The 16,869-nt window shown below is 38.2% G+C and overlaps 1 protein-coding gene across 5 annotated transcripts in view; it reads left to right on the top strand.

Moving 5' to 3' along the window:
• LOC114454910 (target of Nesh-SH3-like) overlaps positions 1-11,959 on the top strand; it is a 64,699-nt gene extending 52,740 nt beyond the window's left edge. For all 5 annotated transcript variants that reach the window (XM_028435825.1, XM_028435826.1, XM_028435827.1 and 2 more), the window contains 6 exons: positions 3,342-3,447; positions 4,053-4,132; positions 5,148-5,177; positions 5,271-5,429; positions 5,604-5,726; positions 10,564-11,959. In XM_028435825.1, coding sequence (XP_028291626.1) covers positions 3,342-3,447; positions 4,053-4,132; positions 5,148-5,177; positions 5,271-5,429; positions 5,604-5,726; positions 10,564-10,679 — 614 coding nt within the window. In that variant the 3' untranslated portion in view covers positions 10,680-11,959. The remainder of the gene's footprint in view (positions 1-3,341; positions 3,448-4,052; positions 4,133-5,147; positions 5,178-5,270; positions 5,430-5,603; positions 5,727-10,563) is intronic.
• Positions 11,960-16,869: the final 4,910 nt, after the last annotated feature.

The raw sequence follows: 16,869 nt of genomic DNA on the forward strand, positions 1-16,869 counted from the left end.
CCTAAAAACTGGAAAAAATTATGTCTGTGTCTGGGTCTGGAACATGTCAGTAAACTACTTTACATATGTCTCAGCTCCCTGTAATGTGATCAGCTTAGAGCTATGAACATAGACTGTTCACATCACTAATGATTAGTCACATATATGTATTGGTTCTTGGGTGACAGTCTATTGAAATCTGAAAAAATACTTCTTTTTTTTTTAATCTATATTCATTGGCCCATAACTGCATATGGGAATGTAACAAAAAAATCTGATCTCTGTTTTAATTTATTGTATAAAGATTATTTTTTTTTGGAATATTAAAACCTTTTTTTTCTTTATGAGGTCACTGTAGTTGCCTCTGTGTCTTTTAATAATGTATTGTTTATTGTACCAAATTTCAGTTTCCTATGAGATGTAATTCCTGAAATATTGGAAGCTGAAGATGGAAGAAAAATAACCCCGAACGGAAATCGACACACATACCCCATCACTAAGTCGTCCATATCTCCAAAAGTATTCATCCAGTGAAACATAACATTTACAGTATGACTATTGAATAATCACGGAACAATTGACAAAACATTTTGAGACCTGAAGGCTGGGATACACTTTGTGATAATTTCAATCGTTGCACTCAGCTCCAGCTCAAATTGTGCGAGTCTGAATGTGTGCAGCTCACGATTCATATTTTTACACTGTACGTCCATACACGACACGTCGGGGTCTTGTTTCCGGGAATATAACGTACAAATTAGAAGAAGAACTCTGAAGCGTCGCCATTAAAACAGAAGAAGAAAAACCCGGAAGTGGAGAGACACTCAAATCTCAGCAAAAAGAGCTTTAAAAAAGAAAAGACGGTTACGTGATGGACCAGGAACTGGATGTTCCTGCGGTGTTGGAGCGTGTGCAGTGTGAGATTTTAAGGTAAACCAGTCTGTGGCACTGCTTCAACTGTGAGATACTCTCACCAGGAACGACTGGATTTCAAACATGTTTGATTTTCTTACAACCATACGATTGATGATCGGGAGCTGGTCGTGAGGTGTTCATCGCTTCCCGTGACCCCAGGTATACCATGTATACTACACCGTGTATACTACACCATGTATACTACACCATGTATACTACACCGTGTATACTACACCATGTATACTACACCGTGTATACTACACCATGTATACTACACCGTGTATACTACACCGTGTATACTACATCGTGTATACTACACCGTGTATACTACACCGTGTATACTACACCATGTATATTACATCGTGTATACTACACCATGTATACTACACCGTGTATACTACACCATGTATACTACACCGTGTATACTACACCATGTGTACTACACCTTGTAGACTACACCATGTATACTACACCGTGTATACTACACCATGTATACTACACCGTGTATACTACACCATGTACACTACACCGTGTATACGACACCATGTATACTACACCATGTGTACTACACCGTGTAGACAACACCATGTATACTACATCATGTATACTACATCGTGTATACTACACCATGTATACTACACCGTGTATACTACACCATGTATACTACACCGTGTATACTACACCGTGTAGACTACACCGTGTATACTACACCATGTATACTACACCGTGTATACTACACCATGTATACTACACCGTGTATACTACACCGTGTATACTACACCGTGTATACGACACCATGTATACTACATCATGAATACTACATCATGTATACTACATCATGTATACTACATCATGTATACTACATCATGTATACTACACCGTATATACTACACCGTGTATACTACACCGTGTATACTACACCGTGTAGACTACACCATGTATACTACACCATGTATACTACATCATGTAGACTACACCATGTAGACTACACCATGTATACTACATCATGTATACTACACCATGTAAACTATACCATATAGACTACATCGCGTATACCACATCGCGTAAACTACATCGTGTATACTACACCATGTATACTACATCATTTATACTACACCATGTATACTACATCATGTATTCTACACCATGTATACTACACCATGTATACTACACCATGTATACTACACCATGTATACTACATCATGTATACAACACCATGTATACAACACCATGTATACAACACCATGTCTACTACACCATGTATACTACACCATGTATACTACACCCCCATGTATACTACACCATGTATACAATACCATGTATACTACACCATGTACACTACATCATGTATACTACACCATGTACACTACATCATGTATACAACACCATGTATACAACACCATGTACGCTACACCATCTACGCTACACCATGTACGCTACATCATGTATACAACACCATGTATACTACACCATGTATACTACACCATGTATACTACAACATGTAAACTACATCATGTATACAACACCATGTACACTACATCATGTATACTACACTATGTACACTACACCATGTATACTACATCATGTATACAACACCATGTATACTACACCATGTATACTACACCATGTACATCATACCGTGTATACTACACCCATGTATACTACACCATGTATACTACACCCATGTATACTACACCATGTATACTACACCATGTATACTACATAATGTATACTACACCATGTACATCATACCGTGTATACTACACCCATGTATACTACACCGTGTATACTACACCATGTATACTACACCCATGTATACTACATCATGTATACAACACCATGTATACTACACCATGTACATCATACCGTGTATACTACACCCATGTATACTACACCATGTATACTACACCATGTATACTACACCATGTATACTACACCATGTATACTACACCATGCACAACACATGATTTAGCTAAGACTCGATCCCAAAAATAGACGCACAGGACAAAAAACGGCTCAAAATGGGTGAAAAATCACACCGTGTATTCCCACCTTAAGTGTGTGGGTCATTTGCAAAATGACATGGAATGACCCCAAGGTCAAGGTGACGCGTTAACCCTGAACATCGAAGATCACGACCCAAACTAGGCTCACTTTTGGGTCATGGACATTTGGGTTGACCATGAAGTTAATATTTACGCATCACTTCCTCAACAGGACGTCAGTTAGTATTCTTAACACTAGGGGGCAGTCATCTATTTTTTAATTGTTCATTTCTGGATTCTAAATGTTCACATAATGGTTTGATTGTCATTCATTTATATCTTATATATATTTGTTAATCTCCTCTCACCATTTCTTTCAGCACTTAAATGTGTTCATGATGTTGTTCCAGGCTGCTTATCTGAGAGTAAATGTCGGTTCTATTGTTTTAATTCTACTTCTAGAGTATGAAGTTGTGTCTACCTCCAAAGGACCAAACGGGCAGCAGGTCTCTGTACAAACCACCAACCAAACCCACACAGCCGTGGAGAACCTCAAACCTTCAAGCAGGTAAGAAAATACCCAAAAAAATTGACAACAATGCACAGAATGACTAGTTTTCTATTTTGATGATATAAAAAATTACAACATAATCTATAATGATATGCTTATATTTAATAGTCTATTCTGTATTAAAATACTTGTTTTAGAAGTCGCTGCTTTCACTACTTCTCAGAACAGCATGTAAAGCACAGTTAGATTGATTTCTGACCGTCCCCTAAACAAGCCACACTACAGAACTCACTCACACGTGCTGTCCCTTACAGGAGAACAAGACAAAAGTGGCCCATATTGTGCAGCTGTTTGTTAATAAATGTGCCAGAAAACATATTTAGATAGAAGTTTTGGTCTTGTTTGGATTTCTGTATGTGCACTCTGCTGGGAACGCTCTCACCCACACCTGGAATAAACATCATCTCTTTGTGTTTGTGTGAACCCAAGCTCAGCTGTTCCTGCACTAAAATTATTGCACATCCCATCTCCAGAGACGAGAACATCTCAGATGGAAGAACTCCCAACTTTTATGACCTTTTTGATGTGTACGACTGAAATGTCCTTTCTTTCTTTCTTTCTTTCTTTCTTTCTTTCTTTCTTTCTTTCCCATTTAATTCCAGCTATGAATTCAAAGTAACTCCAAAGAACGAGCTGGGAAGCGGACCGTCCACTGACCCGGTGTCCTTCAGCACAGAATCAGGTACAACACACACATCACATTCAGCCTTTAGTGCAGACGTGTCAAACTCATTTTAGTTCAGGGGCCAAATACGCAGCAGTTTGATATCAAGTGGGCCACAGGTTTTATGTTGGAAAATGAGTAATTTCATCATTATTGTGTCCTAGTTTACAATTGTATACATAAATTACAAAATATGAAACTGACAATATCCAAGCAATAAATGACAGATATCAGTCCCATTAGGATCTTCACTTTAAATTTCCTAAATTTTGTGACTAATCAAAAGAAAAAAATGTCATAATTTGAGGAAAATTCAAGGATTTTGTAAGAATTTTGAATTTTTTCAACTGTTTAACATAAAAAATGTGTTATATGCACCAGGGAAATGTGAACACCTGCAAATATTGTTGAGTTTCATTTACACAATGCTTCATGTTTTCTCTGTCATTTCGGACCGATTTGGGTGCTCCAAAGGGCTGGATTTGGCCCCCGGGCCTTGAGTTTGACACCAGTGCTTTAGTACTTTTTCTCAGGCTGCGATTGGCTGATTTCTCACAGGGGGCGGGTCTTTGGACAGCGGTTAAATCTTTGGGTTTGGTCGGATCATTGGGGATCCTCTGATACTTGAATCCAGATGTTGATCACAGCTGATTGTGTTTAAAGTCCAACAATAACATTGATAAGGCACAAACGGATCAATAAAAGAGATATTCAACACATGTAACATGGGATTACTGAATCAAACATGAGCACAATATGCATGAAATTCACCTTTTCACACAGTGTAGAAGGTGAAAACAGAGTCCACATTTATGTGATTGCTGCTCTCGCTGCACTCTGTGTCCTGCTCTATTATCTTCATTTTCATTTTCAACTTGTGAAACACTGATTTACATTCAGGCACGGAGTTGAACAGGCTCAGATCTGCTGATCCTGCTCAGCCCCTCCAGGCCTCAGGAATCCACTCACCAAGTCCAAATGGACTGGATGTGGTGAAATTCCTCATGTTTTATGTCTCCCTTGTGTTTTGCAGCGGATCCCCGAGTCAGCGAGTACGTCTCAGGTGACTGCTTTCTCCTTTTGTTTGGGAACATTTCTGCCAAGTCCCTGATGCAGATTGTGTATCAACGTTTGGCTCTGGATTCTTCCCTCGCAGGAAAAGGCGCCATCTGGACTCAGTTCCCGTTCAAAGCCGACTCCCACTCGGAATGCAACGGAAAGCAGTACGTGAAGAGAACCTGGTATCGGAAGTTTGTGGGAATCCAGCTCTGCAACTCCTTAAGATACAAGATTTACCTGAGCGACTCGCTTAATGGTATGGACACCGCCAGAACATTAGGACTATTGTTCATTTTAGTCCAAATACCATGAAGGAACATGTCTTGCATTGAAGTCTTAATCAATAAAAATCTAAACTAAGATTGAGGAGAATAAAGCTGAGATGTGGCCATCCTTCACCTTGTTTCCTCTTCTTTTTTCTGCTCTGAAGGGAAGTTTTACAACATTGGGGACCAGACTGGTTTTGGTGAAGATCACTGTCAGTTCGTCGACTCCTTCCTGGACGGACGGACAGGAAGTCAGATGACTGCTGACCAGCTGCCGAGCAGGCCAGGTACACAACTCTGCATTCCTATCTGAGATCAACACACAACCAGATTCTCAGTTTCTCAACCGAGGACACTTGGACCCACCAACAGGTGTAATACACCTAGGAATCAAACCCCCAACCTATCGATTGGAACAGTGGTTCACAGTCTTTTTTGTCCCGTGTACCCCCTGCCTTCATAACATAAGTACCCTCTCCATAATTTCATGTACTTTTTTATTTATGGAACAGTGGGCTCTGCTAAACCCCGTTACTGTGTCTGGAACATTGGTTCCAAAACGAGTGGAATTGGAAGTGGAATTGTATTTATTATGTGATTACTACAATGGTAAGTAAATATGTTCTCCTGTGTAAAATGTAGCTAATTATTGTCACCTATTGTCAGAAGTGTGATAAAATGGCCTCTACAGCATAAAAGAATCCTGTTTTAATAAATTACAAGAAAAATTGTATTTTATTAAGCAACAGTACTGTTAGTTTGTGGAGAATTTATCAAAAAAATAGCCTAAAACGGAACTACGAACATTCCCCAATTATTTTAAAATGAATTGTTAAATCTTTCCCTTTGAGAACCACTGGATTAGAGGATGATCAATGGATGTGTCTAACACTGCAGGTTGTTCATATTACATATTAAATGTGTCTTTAATCAGTTTGGAGTATGAACGGAATGTGACTCCGCAGGCACGTACAGTGTTTACGGAAATAAACATGGAGACGTTACGTGTAGGACTGTGTGTTGCACTCAGAAAGTTTCTTTCCGACAGTAGTCAGCACTTATTTATGACTTTAAGGAGAGTGAAAAAAAAAAAGAGAGCCAGGTTTAGTTCCTTGCGGCATCTCCTGGGACTCACAATTATGATGTTTTCACTGGTGATGAAACGGTCATCCAGACTGCAGTCGCGTCACAAAACATAGGATACGTATCACATATGAAAGTAACCTGGGTCAGATTTTAAAAAGTCTGAATTGTTGCTGTTCAGACCGTCTCAAACAGATCGGATACAGGTTGAAAATGGGCAAAAAGATAGAATTTGGGTCGTATTTTCCTGCTATGTGAACGTAGCTTTTAAGGGTGCTTTCACACCGGTTTAGTCCTGGACTCGGCCCGAATGGGCGGAGGACAGGTGATGATTTTATCACTTTAGTTTGGCTCGGTTTGCGTTCAGAGAACAATTTCTGATCCGCTCCAAACAGCCTCTGGTGTCTTGAGGGTCCGTGTTAGGGACCAAGCAGTGAGGCAAGGAGTTAAAGGCTTTAAATTTAAAAAAAAAAAGTGCTTTATTGGTCAACTTTACATTTCTAAGATAGAATGTGCAAAAGGAACTAACTAACAAACAAACTGACCTCCTCAAATGAGACAGGAGTCAACTTAAATACAGCTTGGACCATACCAAATATAAATAAGCAGAAACAAAGGGGATAAACAACCAAAACTAAGGGACAAACACAGCCCCCTTAACCCCAGGCCCTGTAATGGTCTGGTCCACAGAGCACATAATCACTCTAGACTTTGATTGGAAACGCTCTGAGACCGACAGAAACAATCGCGCTAGAATTTGCCAGTTTGATCTACCCTAGACATCATTTGTGTGGTGTAAGCACCTCCTAAGTAACTGAATTTGTAACTTTAATTCTTTGGAATAATAAACTAAATCTGCTAAAGGTTTAAAGACTAAACGTTACATCAGCAGAGACAGCAAATATCCACACATCCTTTACTTCAGTAAAAGCACAGATCAGATAGGTCTATTAAAATGTACTCTGCATACAGTCACTTTTTGGCAAAATTTGCCGTTTTGAAATCAAAATAGGTCATTTACGTGAATGGTATAGATCCGATGAGTTTTTTCCTTTGGGGGGGTGGGGGTCGTCATAGGCAGTTTCCCACTCCTTGCACGCTGGTAGTTCGATCCGTTCCACACATATCTAGCATACACAAACATGTAATTTCAACATATTCCAGACTAATATGTGAGGGCATAGTCCTCAGCGCTCACGCTCCTTACAGACCTGCTAGGAACAGGTCACAGGAGTGGACGAGAGCAGTTGCACTTGAACGGGAAAACACGCAGACACTTATCAGATACAGTATGTAGGGCCCTATATCTTCCACGTTAAGGAATCATATAATCGACCAATAAAAATTGAATCCACTGAAGGCGACATAATTGAATGAAACGCCGACATCATGAAGGGGCCGTTCATTAATTCCTCCGCCCCGCACCCCTCCCGCTCCAGAGCTAAACATGTCAAATCGGCAACCCGCAATACTGACTAAAAACCTATGCAACTCATCACGCCCTCTTAAATACAGAGCCGAGCAGTAGCTACACCCGTTTCTGGTGAAGCTACAAACAGGGAGGGAGGGGCTTAGCAGCCTCCATCAGCTTCACCTGCTCAGTGTTTAATATGAACAACCGAGCACAATCAAAAAACACGCACTTGAGGCAGTGTGCTGGATCAAAAAGGTCCAAAGATGCTAAGAAAAAAGGTCCGCACAACTGCGTGGTTAGCTGGTCAGAAATGAGTCTGATGAAAGAAAATTAAAACGGAAATTATGAGCTAACCACGCAGTTGTGCGGACCTTTTTTTCTTAGCATAATATGAACAACCTGTCATCAGAGCTACAGAAGATCTGTGGCAACAAGTTGTGAGTTTTTGTCGACGAGACTGATTCCAGAGATTGTAGAGTCTGAAACATCGTACGTTCATGATAGCTTCTAATATTCTGACCCCTAGTGGTGAAATAACTGATGCATCGTCTATTTATTTGTGTCTAATCGTCTGGAAAAATATCATCAGGAACAATTAAATTACGTTATTTTAAATGAAGTTGATCAAAACTTAGTAAATCTGCTCAGATTCAGTAAACTATTGATCCCTAAGGGGAAATATGATGATATTAATGCTGCTCTCATTCATACATCTTTATATGACGTATGATTATAAATAATTAAAAAGAAGCAGTCAGAATAATCCATGTCAACACAATCTATAGCTAAATTTCAATTGGTTTTAAATTACACTTTTATTTTGACATACATTTCTGTTTAATTATGGTTTTCTTTTTTTATTATGCATTTTGTTTATTCATAGGAGTTGAAAACCAATATTTTCTGAAAAAAATGAGAATATTTCTTTAAAACAAAACAGAATTAAAAATAACAATGTGGAAAACTCAGAATTAGAAGGAAAAAAAACGGAGTTTGGAAAAAAATCAAATGTATTTTATAGTGCCCTATTTAAGTCCTGTTAATGTTTGCCAGTTACTTACAGTAACACCACTGCTGCTGAGCTACTGGTTTTATTGTCCTTTTAACAAAGCCAATAACTGTACAAATGTTGCGTGAATACATGTTTTTTTTTTGCTTGATATAGTCTACTCTTCAGAGTGTTCAAGTTAAAATAAAGATTTTTTTCACCTTTTTCAGGCCTTTGGTGTTTGCACGTCTGACTCTGGTTAAAGTTTAAGCACGTACTCACCTTCTTTACTCATTAAAAGTAAAAACCAGAGATGGACCACTTTTATCATATGCCAATATTGTTGAAAAAGAACATTTGTCTTAAATCTGGACTGTGTTTTAGTTTGATGTTTTTAATTTGAAAAAAAAAAAACACTTATTCAAAGTTCATGCACAGATAAAAAATATGTTTTTTATAAATGTCATGACAACATGATTAGGTTCTGACCTTGTGTTGTATTTGCAGAGTAGCACGCACCTTTTTGCACTTTAAATATAGGAAACATTGGTCTCATTTATGTTATTGTTTATTTTATTTTTAATATTTACTTGAGTTGAGTAACTGTATGTCGAGAGTTAAAGTCAAATAAATGTATAGTTATTTTTCCAACCGTGATTTTTTTGTTTTGTTTTGTTTTGTTTTTTTGTCACTTTTTCTTTCAGAAATACCAACTATTATCAATATCATGAACTCTGTCCGCTAATTATGACAAAATGAACATATCAAAAGTTTTTGTTTGTTTTTCCTGTCTTTTTATATTTTTTGTAATAATTTATGGGGTCTTTGTTGAGTCATTTTGTATATATTTCTGTCCATATCTGCTCTAAACTCTAAACTGTAAACCAGTGATTTCAAACCCAAAAGTTGGTTTGGTCCTTCTTATCTAAATATATACTTTAATAAATGTGAGAAGATGAGAAGTTTCATAACTTGTGTGACATTTAGCTGCTGTTCTCTGAAAGGTTGGAAACGATGCAGCGTTGAGTTGCTCTGATGTCAGTTGCTGTGTTCTATTACAGATTTTTGCAAAATAAAAGCGATATTTCTACAATGTAAAATTGCGCTTTGAACGCGTTTCCATTGAAGGTTGTTTTGGAGCCTCGTAACTCCCGTGAAATCTCATCCTGTGAGACTTCTCCGCAGGAAGACGGATGCTCCAAACCTCCTTATAACACTCTATATTCCTTTGTTGTTTTTAATGAAGCACGAATAGTATTTTTTAGGTCTAACGCTAAGAAATATCTGGGTCTCCTCTTCTGTCCACAGAGAAGTGGTCATGTGACCAGGTACGTCACATCCTGTGACGTGTAATTGCGGAAATAGTGTTTCTATTGAGCTTTTGCGACACATTTCAACATCCAAATGTCTGAAAAACCTCCTCATGAAAACGTTTTAGCAATATTTGAGTGTTTTTTCAAAATTCAGTTTCTATTACCAGTTTTTATTGAGATATATAGATTCTACGCATTTCCAAGGGCAATGGAAACCCAGCTACTGACTGCCGCCATCACGGAGCTAAAGCGTCAGAAAAAATACGATATTGTTTCGTACCAGCGCTCTCCATCGCTCACAGCTCTACTTCCTGTTTGTGTTCCAGGATATTTCAGAGCATTGAGGCAAGAGCCGGTGAACTTTGGCGAGATCGGAGGGAAGTCACACGTGACCTACGTGGGCTGGTACGAGTGTGGCACACCCATACCCGGGAAATGGTAAGACCTCAGACTCCATCAGGAGGAAGAATTCCTCCAAGACAAGGGCATCGAAGACATCTGAGCAGAGGTGGACGCGTCTTTCTACGTTAGCTTGGACACCGTTTGGACTCAGGAGGATTCTTCACAGACCTGTGAGGCGTCGCCACAACATTCATGAAATCAGCCGCATGGACTCGACCAAAAGTGTTGACTAAAAAACGAAACGGGGAGACCGGGAATAAAAGTTTTGCCTTTTTTATTTGAATCATATGTAGCAAAACTAATGAGTTAAACGATTTCAAACCGAAAAGGAAAATATGTTTTATCAGAAGTTTGGTGTCCTGCGGTTAGGAGCAACAATAAATGTAAATAACCCTCCTTCAAAATAAAAGCACAAGAGAAACAGTGATTACAATAAACAGCTAAAAATACCCAAATAAAATATTACTGGTTAAATGTAAGTCTTCCCTGCTAATGTTAGCTTGATGTATTAGCATAAAGCTATGGAGGTGCTTCTTCTGCTGCAGAAATTCATTTTTCAACTGATATCGCTCATAAGACTTTACATAAGAATATATTTTTAAGCTTTAAAAAGTTACTTTTTTATTTTTTACTTCAAAATGTTATTTTGGAGGTCCAAATTGTAAAAATGTACAGCACAGCGTAAACATTTTGTAGTTGTATGCTAGTTAATTTCACACATTGTTTAGCTTGATAAGGTGCTTCTTCCTTTGTTGGAGAAACTACGATTTCAAACTCATCAAACGTGATTAAAGTCAAGCTTTGAATGGCTAAGTTATCCTATTGTAACTCTTGAAGACAATCAACCACAAAGCTAACATGGCTAACATGGCTAGCAGTAGGCTCCTAGAAAAGGCGGGAAACTGTCACGTGACTCATTTCTCACCCCTGATTGGTGGAATTGGTGGCGTTACAACACACCTGGTCTCCCCCACATGAGAAATGTTGGGAAGCTGGCTCCCACAGTGTAACACTATGTATGATAATATTTATCAAAGGGCTGTTGGTGATTATTCTGTGTGTGTGTGTGTGTGTGCGTGTGCGTGTGCGTGTGTGCGTGTGCGTGTGTGTGTGTGCGTGTGTGCGTGTGCGCGCTCCCAATACTCTCCTGTCAGCCTACGTGAAAGGTGCTTTCAGTGTAAATACGACCTTCCCTACGGGATTCTTTGCAGTTGCACTTTGCACAGTATTAAACGTTTGTTTATATGTATATGGTGTGAAATACAGTAAACGTACCAAAGAGGGAACAGTTTGATAAGTAATAAATGGATTTTAAAGAAACGTGTTTTATGAGTTTTATTCGGTGGAAAAGAATGAAATGAGAAATTGTTTGTTTTTTGGGGGGGAATGTTAATGGCAGCAAAAAAAAGAAAACAATGATTAAAATAATTTGTGACATACATGAAAAAAATGAACATACATTTCTATTTAATCTTAGTTGGGTTCTTCCTGGTGTAAATGTTCATCTTATTATATCAAAATAGTTTTCCCGTTTAAACTAGTTTTAGTCAATTAAATTCAAAATAAATCTTACAATTATGTTTTTTTAACAGGTATCTTGTATTTGCAAATGTGTACATTTCAATTCACAAACGTATAAAAAGCAAAAAAATAAAGAATTAAATAGTGTGTCTGTGTAACCCAGTGGTTCTCAAACTGTTCTGGGGTATTCCCCACTTTAAACAAAGGTGAACTTTCAAGCACCACCTGCGCCCATTTCCCTCAAATAACACATTTTCAAATTTAACTAATAGAACAAGTAACATATTTCATAATGAATCCAAAATCAAAAACTAAATAAAACTACTGACCTTTATGATAAACAAATGTACAAGAGTCAAAAACACAGGGAATAAAGAAACATTGTTTGCAATCTGTGACAAAAAGCTTAACTGCACATATAAAATAAACAAATAGGGAACAAGTAACATCATATTTCATAATGCAACTATAACATTTTATTAATAAAGGAAAACTCAAAAACTAAATTAAACTAATCACCTGAAAACCAAATGTAAAAGTATTAGTTAATGACTAATAATTAATTAGTCAAAAAAAAGGAGATAAAGGAACATTGTTTGCGACGTGTGGCAAAAAGCTGAAGAAAGTCATTTTTTTAAATAATTATTTTTGCACTATTTTTTCGCGGTTGGATATCTAATGCCTTCTAATAAATTAATGCTCTTTTAATTTTGGATCAATTTTTAGGCCTCTGGTTATACTTTTTATAGGTGTTTTGTTCAGTGTTAATAAAAATACTTTTTCACAGCACTGTACATCATCAGAGCAGCGCACTACGGAGGACCTCCAGGAATCCTGGAGGAGGCTTGACCGGCGACGATGGAGAGGAAAAAGTAACCATTAACAAACTCAGAACATCAGCATCACTGATTGGAGCTAGTGGACAGGAAGAAGAAAACAGAACAGGAAGGAGAGAACGAACAACAGCGGGTCACACACTGGTTATACTGGGAACCAGCACATTGGCCCTCATTCATCAATGTTGTGTGAAAAGGGGTGTAAATCTAAGTTCACATCGTGTTGTACGACAGGACCAATGTGTGATTTAAGAAACATTGATATGTGACCAAATGATCAAGTGTTGATAAATGCAACGGCTGACTTATATCATCATTAACATGTTGCGCCCTCCTGTTTCGGAGGCCCCGCCCACTGAGGTCAAACAAGAAAACAAACTTTTCCAAAATGAAAATCAGCATCCTCACATCTGAGGCGGTGCTTTTTGAACGTGTGAAAACTGAACTTAAATGAGCTCATTTAAACGCTTTGTGGAAGATAATCAGCTACTGAGCAGGTGATGTCTGCCCCCCTGTGTGCACTGAGAACAACTTTACAACAGAGATCCTGGAGAGACACATAGATATGACATTTATATTGACCTCAGTCTGCACGCTTTAGGCAATAAATATCACGTTAAAACACATTATCGATCAAAAAACTTTTTTAAAAAGCCTTAAAAATGACTAAATGTCTCTTGCCTTTGTTTATTATGCCTTCAGCCAATTTAACCTATTACTGATTAAATACTGCAGCACATTTGTAAAAGTTTAAGGAACTATTTACATTTAAAAGCATGAATGAGGTCGTGCCAACAATTGATTAATGTAAGCCAGGAGAAAGCACAGACTGCAGAGACAGAAACATGATACAGCATCAACATCTACATGTAATCACTTTGAAGACCTTTTTAATTAATTTTAGTCTGAAAATGTGGAGGAATTAATTTGAAGTGAGTAAAGAAAGAGGAGAGGAGCTAAAAAATAAAGGGATGAGTGTGAAGAAATGTACACACTATCAAACCACTGCTCACGCTTTTAGCGTCTAATCAATATATTTAGTTTTAATTTGCAGGCTGTGGTTGATAAGTTGCTGTTTCTGTGAAAAGCGAAGGTCAGCTAACGCTGAGGAGGTGACCACACGTCACTAAATCATCCCCAATAACTCCACAGGCTCGATTCTTCTCACTCAGCGTGACGACTTGGACGTGAAAGACGGACCGCACACTCTGTGCCACATGTTCCAACGCCATGACCACAACCCACAGGCTAAGAACCCCAGCATTACTACACTTTTGTAAATCCCAAACAAGCAAAGAGACACGAAGTCACACCTCAGGGAGACGCAGAGATAATAAAAACTGGGACTCAATCATTTTAACTCGGTTTGTATAAGAACTGTGATTAAAAAGCAGAGAAATGAGTTAAAGCTGCTGAAGACGATCAATCTGATCGGATATAGACAAAGTGTGGGCCTCGTGGATCAATGAATCAAACATAATATGGTAGAAGATGAATTGCTGTTTTTGATTTCCACTGTAAACACTCTCTTATTGATTGTGTCAAACATTTTGGGATGTGGAGTCCTGTACACCAGGGTTCTCAACCATGGGGTCGTGAGACACTGGGAGGGGGTTCGCCAGATGCCTTCAAGAAACTAAGAGATTATTTTCACTCATTATTTTTGCTTAGTTTCTGCAACGACACCAAACTTGCCATATTTTAACCTATTTTCATCACTTGTTCTCACCATATTTTTGCTCCTTTTATCCTATTTCTGCCACTTCTACATCAAATTTCAATTCCTTTTCTGCACATTTTTCCACTTTCAAGACATGTTCAGCACTTATAAAGTTTTTTAACCACTTTTCCACCTAATGTCACATATATTGACCCGTTATTGTCACTTTTAATAATTATAAGAATAATAGTTGTAATGCATTGGATTTTATATAGCACTTTATCATAGACACTCAAAGTCGCTTTGCAAAATTAGGGGATTATTCTTTCCCTCCATACTTAGTGGTGGTAAGCTACTATTGTAGCCACAGCTGCCCTGGGGCAGACTGACGGAAGCGAGGTTGCCATAATGTGCTGTCGGCCTTTGAAATCTTTTTACCACTTTTTCCGTCTGTTTTTGTCCACTCGAATTTGCAACTTTTAATCAATTTCTGTAGTTTTAAAATTCCAATTTCACCATCTTTTCCACCACTTTTAACCCATTCTATTTCTGATTTACATCTTTAATATGACTATATACTATGGCATAAATAACAATAAACGTTCCTGGATAACAGTGGATATTATTCAGATGAATAAATAAATGTGGTTATCACAGATTCATAGAACAATAGACCATCATTTTACTGACTTTATGGATGGACCCCAAAAATCTCTCCCCTTTATAGATGGTCCTGTCTCCACATGACTGTTCTTCAATGTTCATGTCTGTGTTCAACCACCTTCAGCTACAGTGGGGGTCCCCGGTCTCTGGGACCTTTATTTTGGGGGTCGAGGGCTGATAAGGTTGAGAACCACTGGTGCAGAAGATGCATAGAAGTGTTTTTACTTCATTCTTACTGTGATTTCTTTGGTTTGCCTCCAAAAACTCTGCCAAAGTGACTTCCCAACACATTTCTAGTGTTTTCACTGAGAGTTTTGGCAAAACAATGTTGGAAGTTTAATTTGGGGTTTACACGTCCAAAATGTAAAGTGTGGTGGAGTGAGGTGATATTACTGGGAACAAACTAGAACAAACATGGAGTCAGACTAATGACTGTCCTCCTTGTTTGGAGAATAAACACGAGAAATCACAGTAAGAATGAAGTCAAAACAAGAAATGGGACCTGATTAAGAAATTACAGTAATCTATTTATAAAGCAAGGAACCTCTGTCTGTCTGTGTGTGTGTTCTTCAAATATCTCTGTGAATCAGGCTCAGACTGTCCTGAGACTTTCAACACGGCTGCTGCTTGGTTCAAGGGTGTGCAACATGGGATTTGTTTGGACTTTAATGATACCGTTATAAATTAATTCATAAATGCTTTTCAAATTCCGTGTGCATTTAAATTGACTGTTGTGGATTAATGACACTAAACGAGTCCGGACTGAGTCTGTTCCGGTCTGACGAGATCTGCAACCATGAGAACAACAAACTGGAATCAGATTAGATGGGGTTTAACTCCCCACAGTGTCCACGCTAAAAGCCAAAATATATGAAAACAAGTTATAACTCTACACATTTCACAACAAACCTAAATATCTGACGTCTCACCTTCAAACACAACTTCATTTGGCCATCCATGAAAAAGCTACTGAACCTCCCACTTTTCTATAGCAATATATACTTCTTATGGACCCTTTGTAATATGCTACATGTTTAGCATTGAAGTGCTAGCTGCTACAAGTTTAGCATTGAGGTGCTAGCTGAGGCTAGAAAAGCTCTGGTGATTGGCAAACTCTTTCTTGCTCAATTTTGACACAACTCTGCTTAGTTTTACATTTAAACTAAAAGAACAACAACTTCTCCTCTGGTTCTCCTTTTTCTTGTGTTGTGCTCTGTTCAGCAGTATTATGGGTACACCGGGAACTCGTGTAATGCAAAAGGTTCCGCACATTTTGGAGTGCAAAAAAAAGCGATTAACTGCATTATTTTTCTGTAATTAATTATTCACAATTAATGCGATTAATTCCCAGCCCTATTTAAAACACTTCTACCCAGCAGTCTACAGGACTCCACATCCCACAATGCAATGTGGGAAACTTTATGAGGTAGACAGTCTTGACTTTATCTGATCAGAATTATCGTCTAGAGCAGCTTTAAAGAAAATAACTAAAAGCTTCACAAGCCGTCATCGAGACACCAGAGGCCGGAACTTATAACGACGGTTGTTTT

The sequence above is a fragment of the Gouania willdenowi genome, chromosome 21, assembly GCF_900634775.1.
Source record: "Gouania willdenowi chromosome 21, fGouWil2.1, whole genome shotgun sequence".
NCBI classification, from domain to species: Eukaryota; Metazoa; Chordata; class Actinopteri; order Blenniiformes; family Gobiesocidae; genus Gouania; species Gouania willdenowi.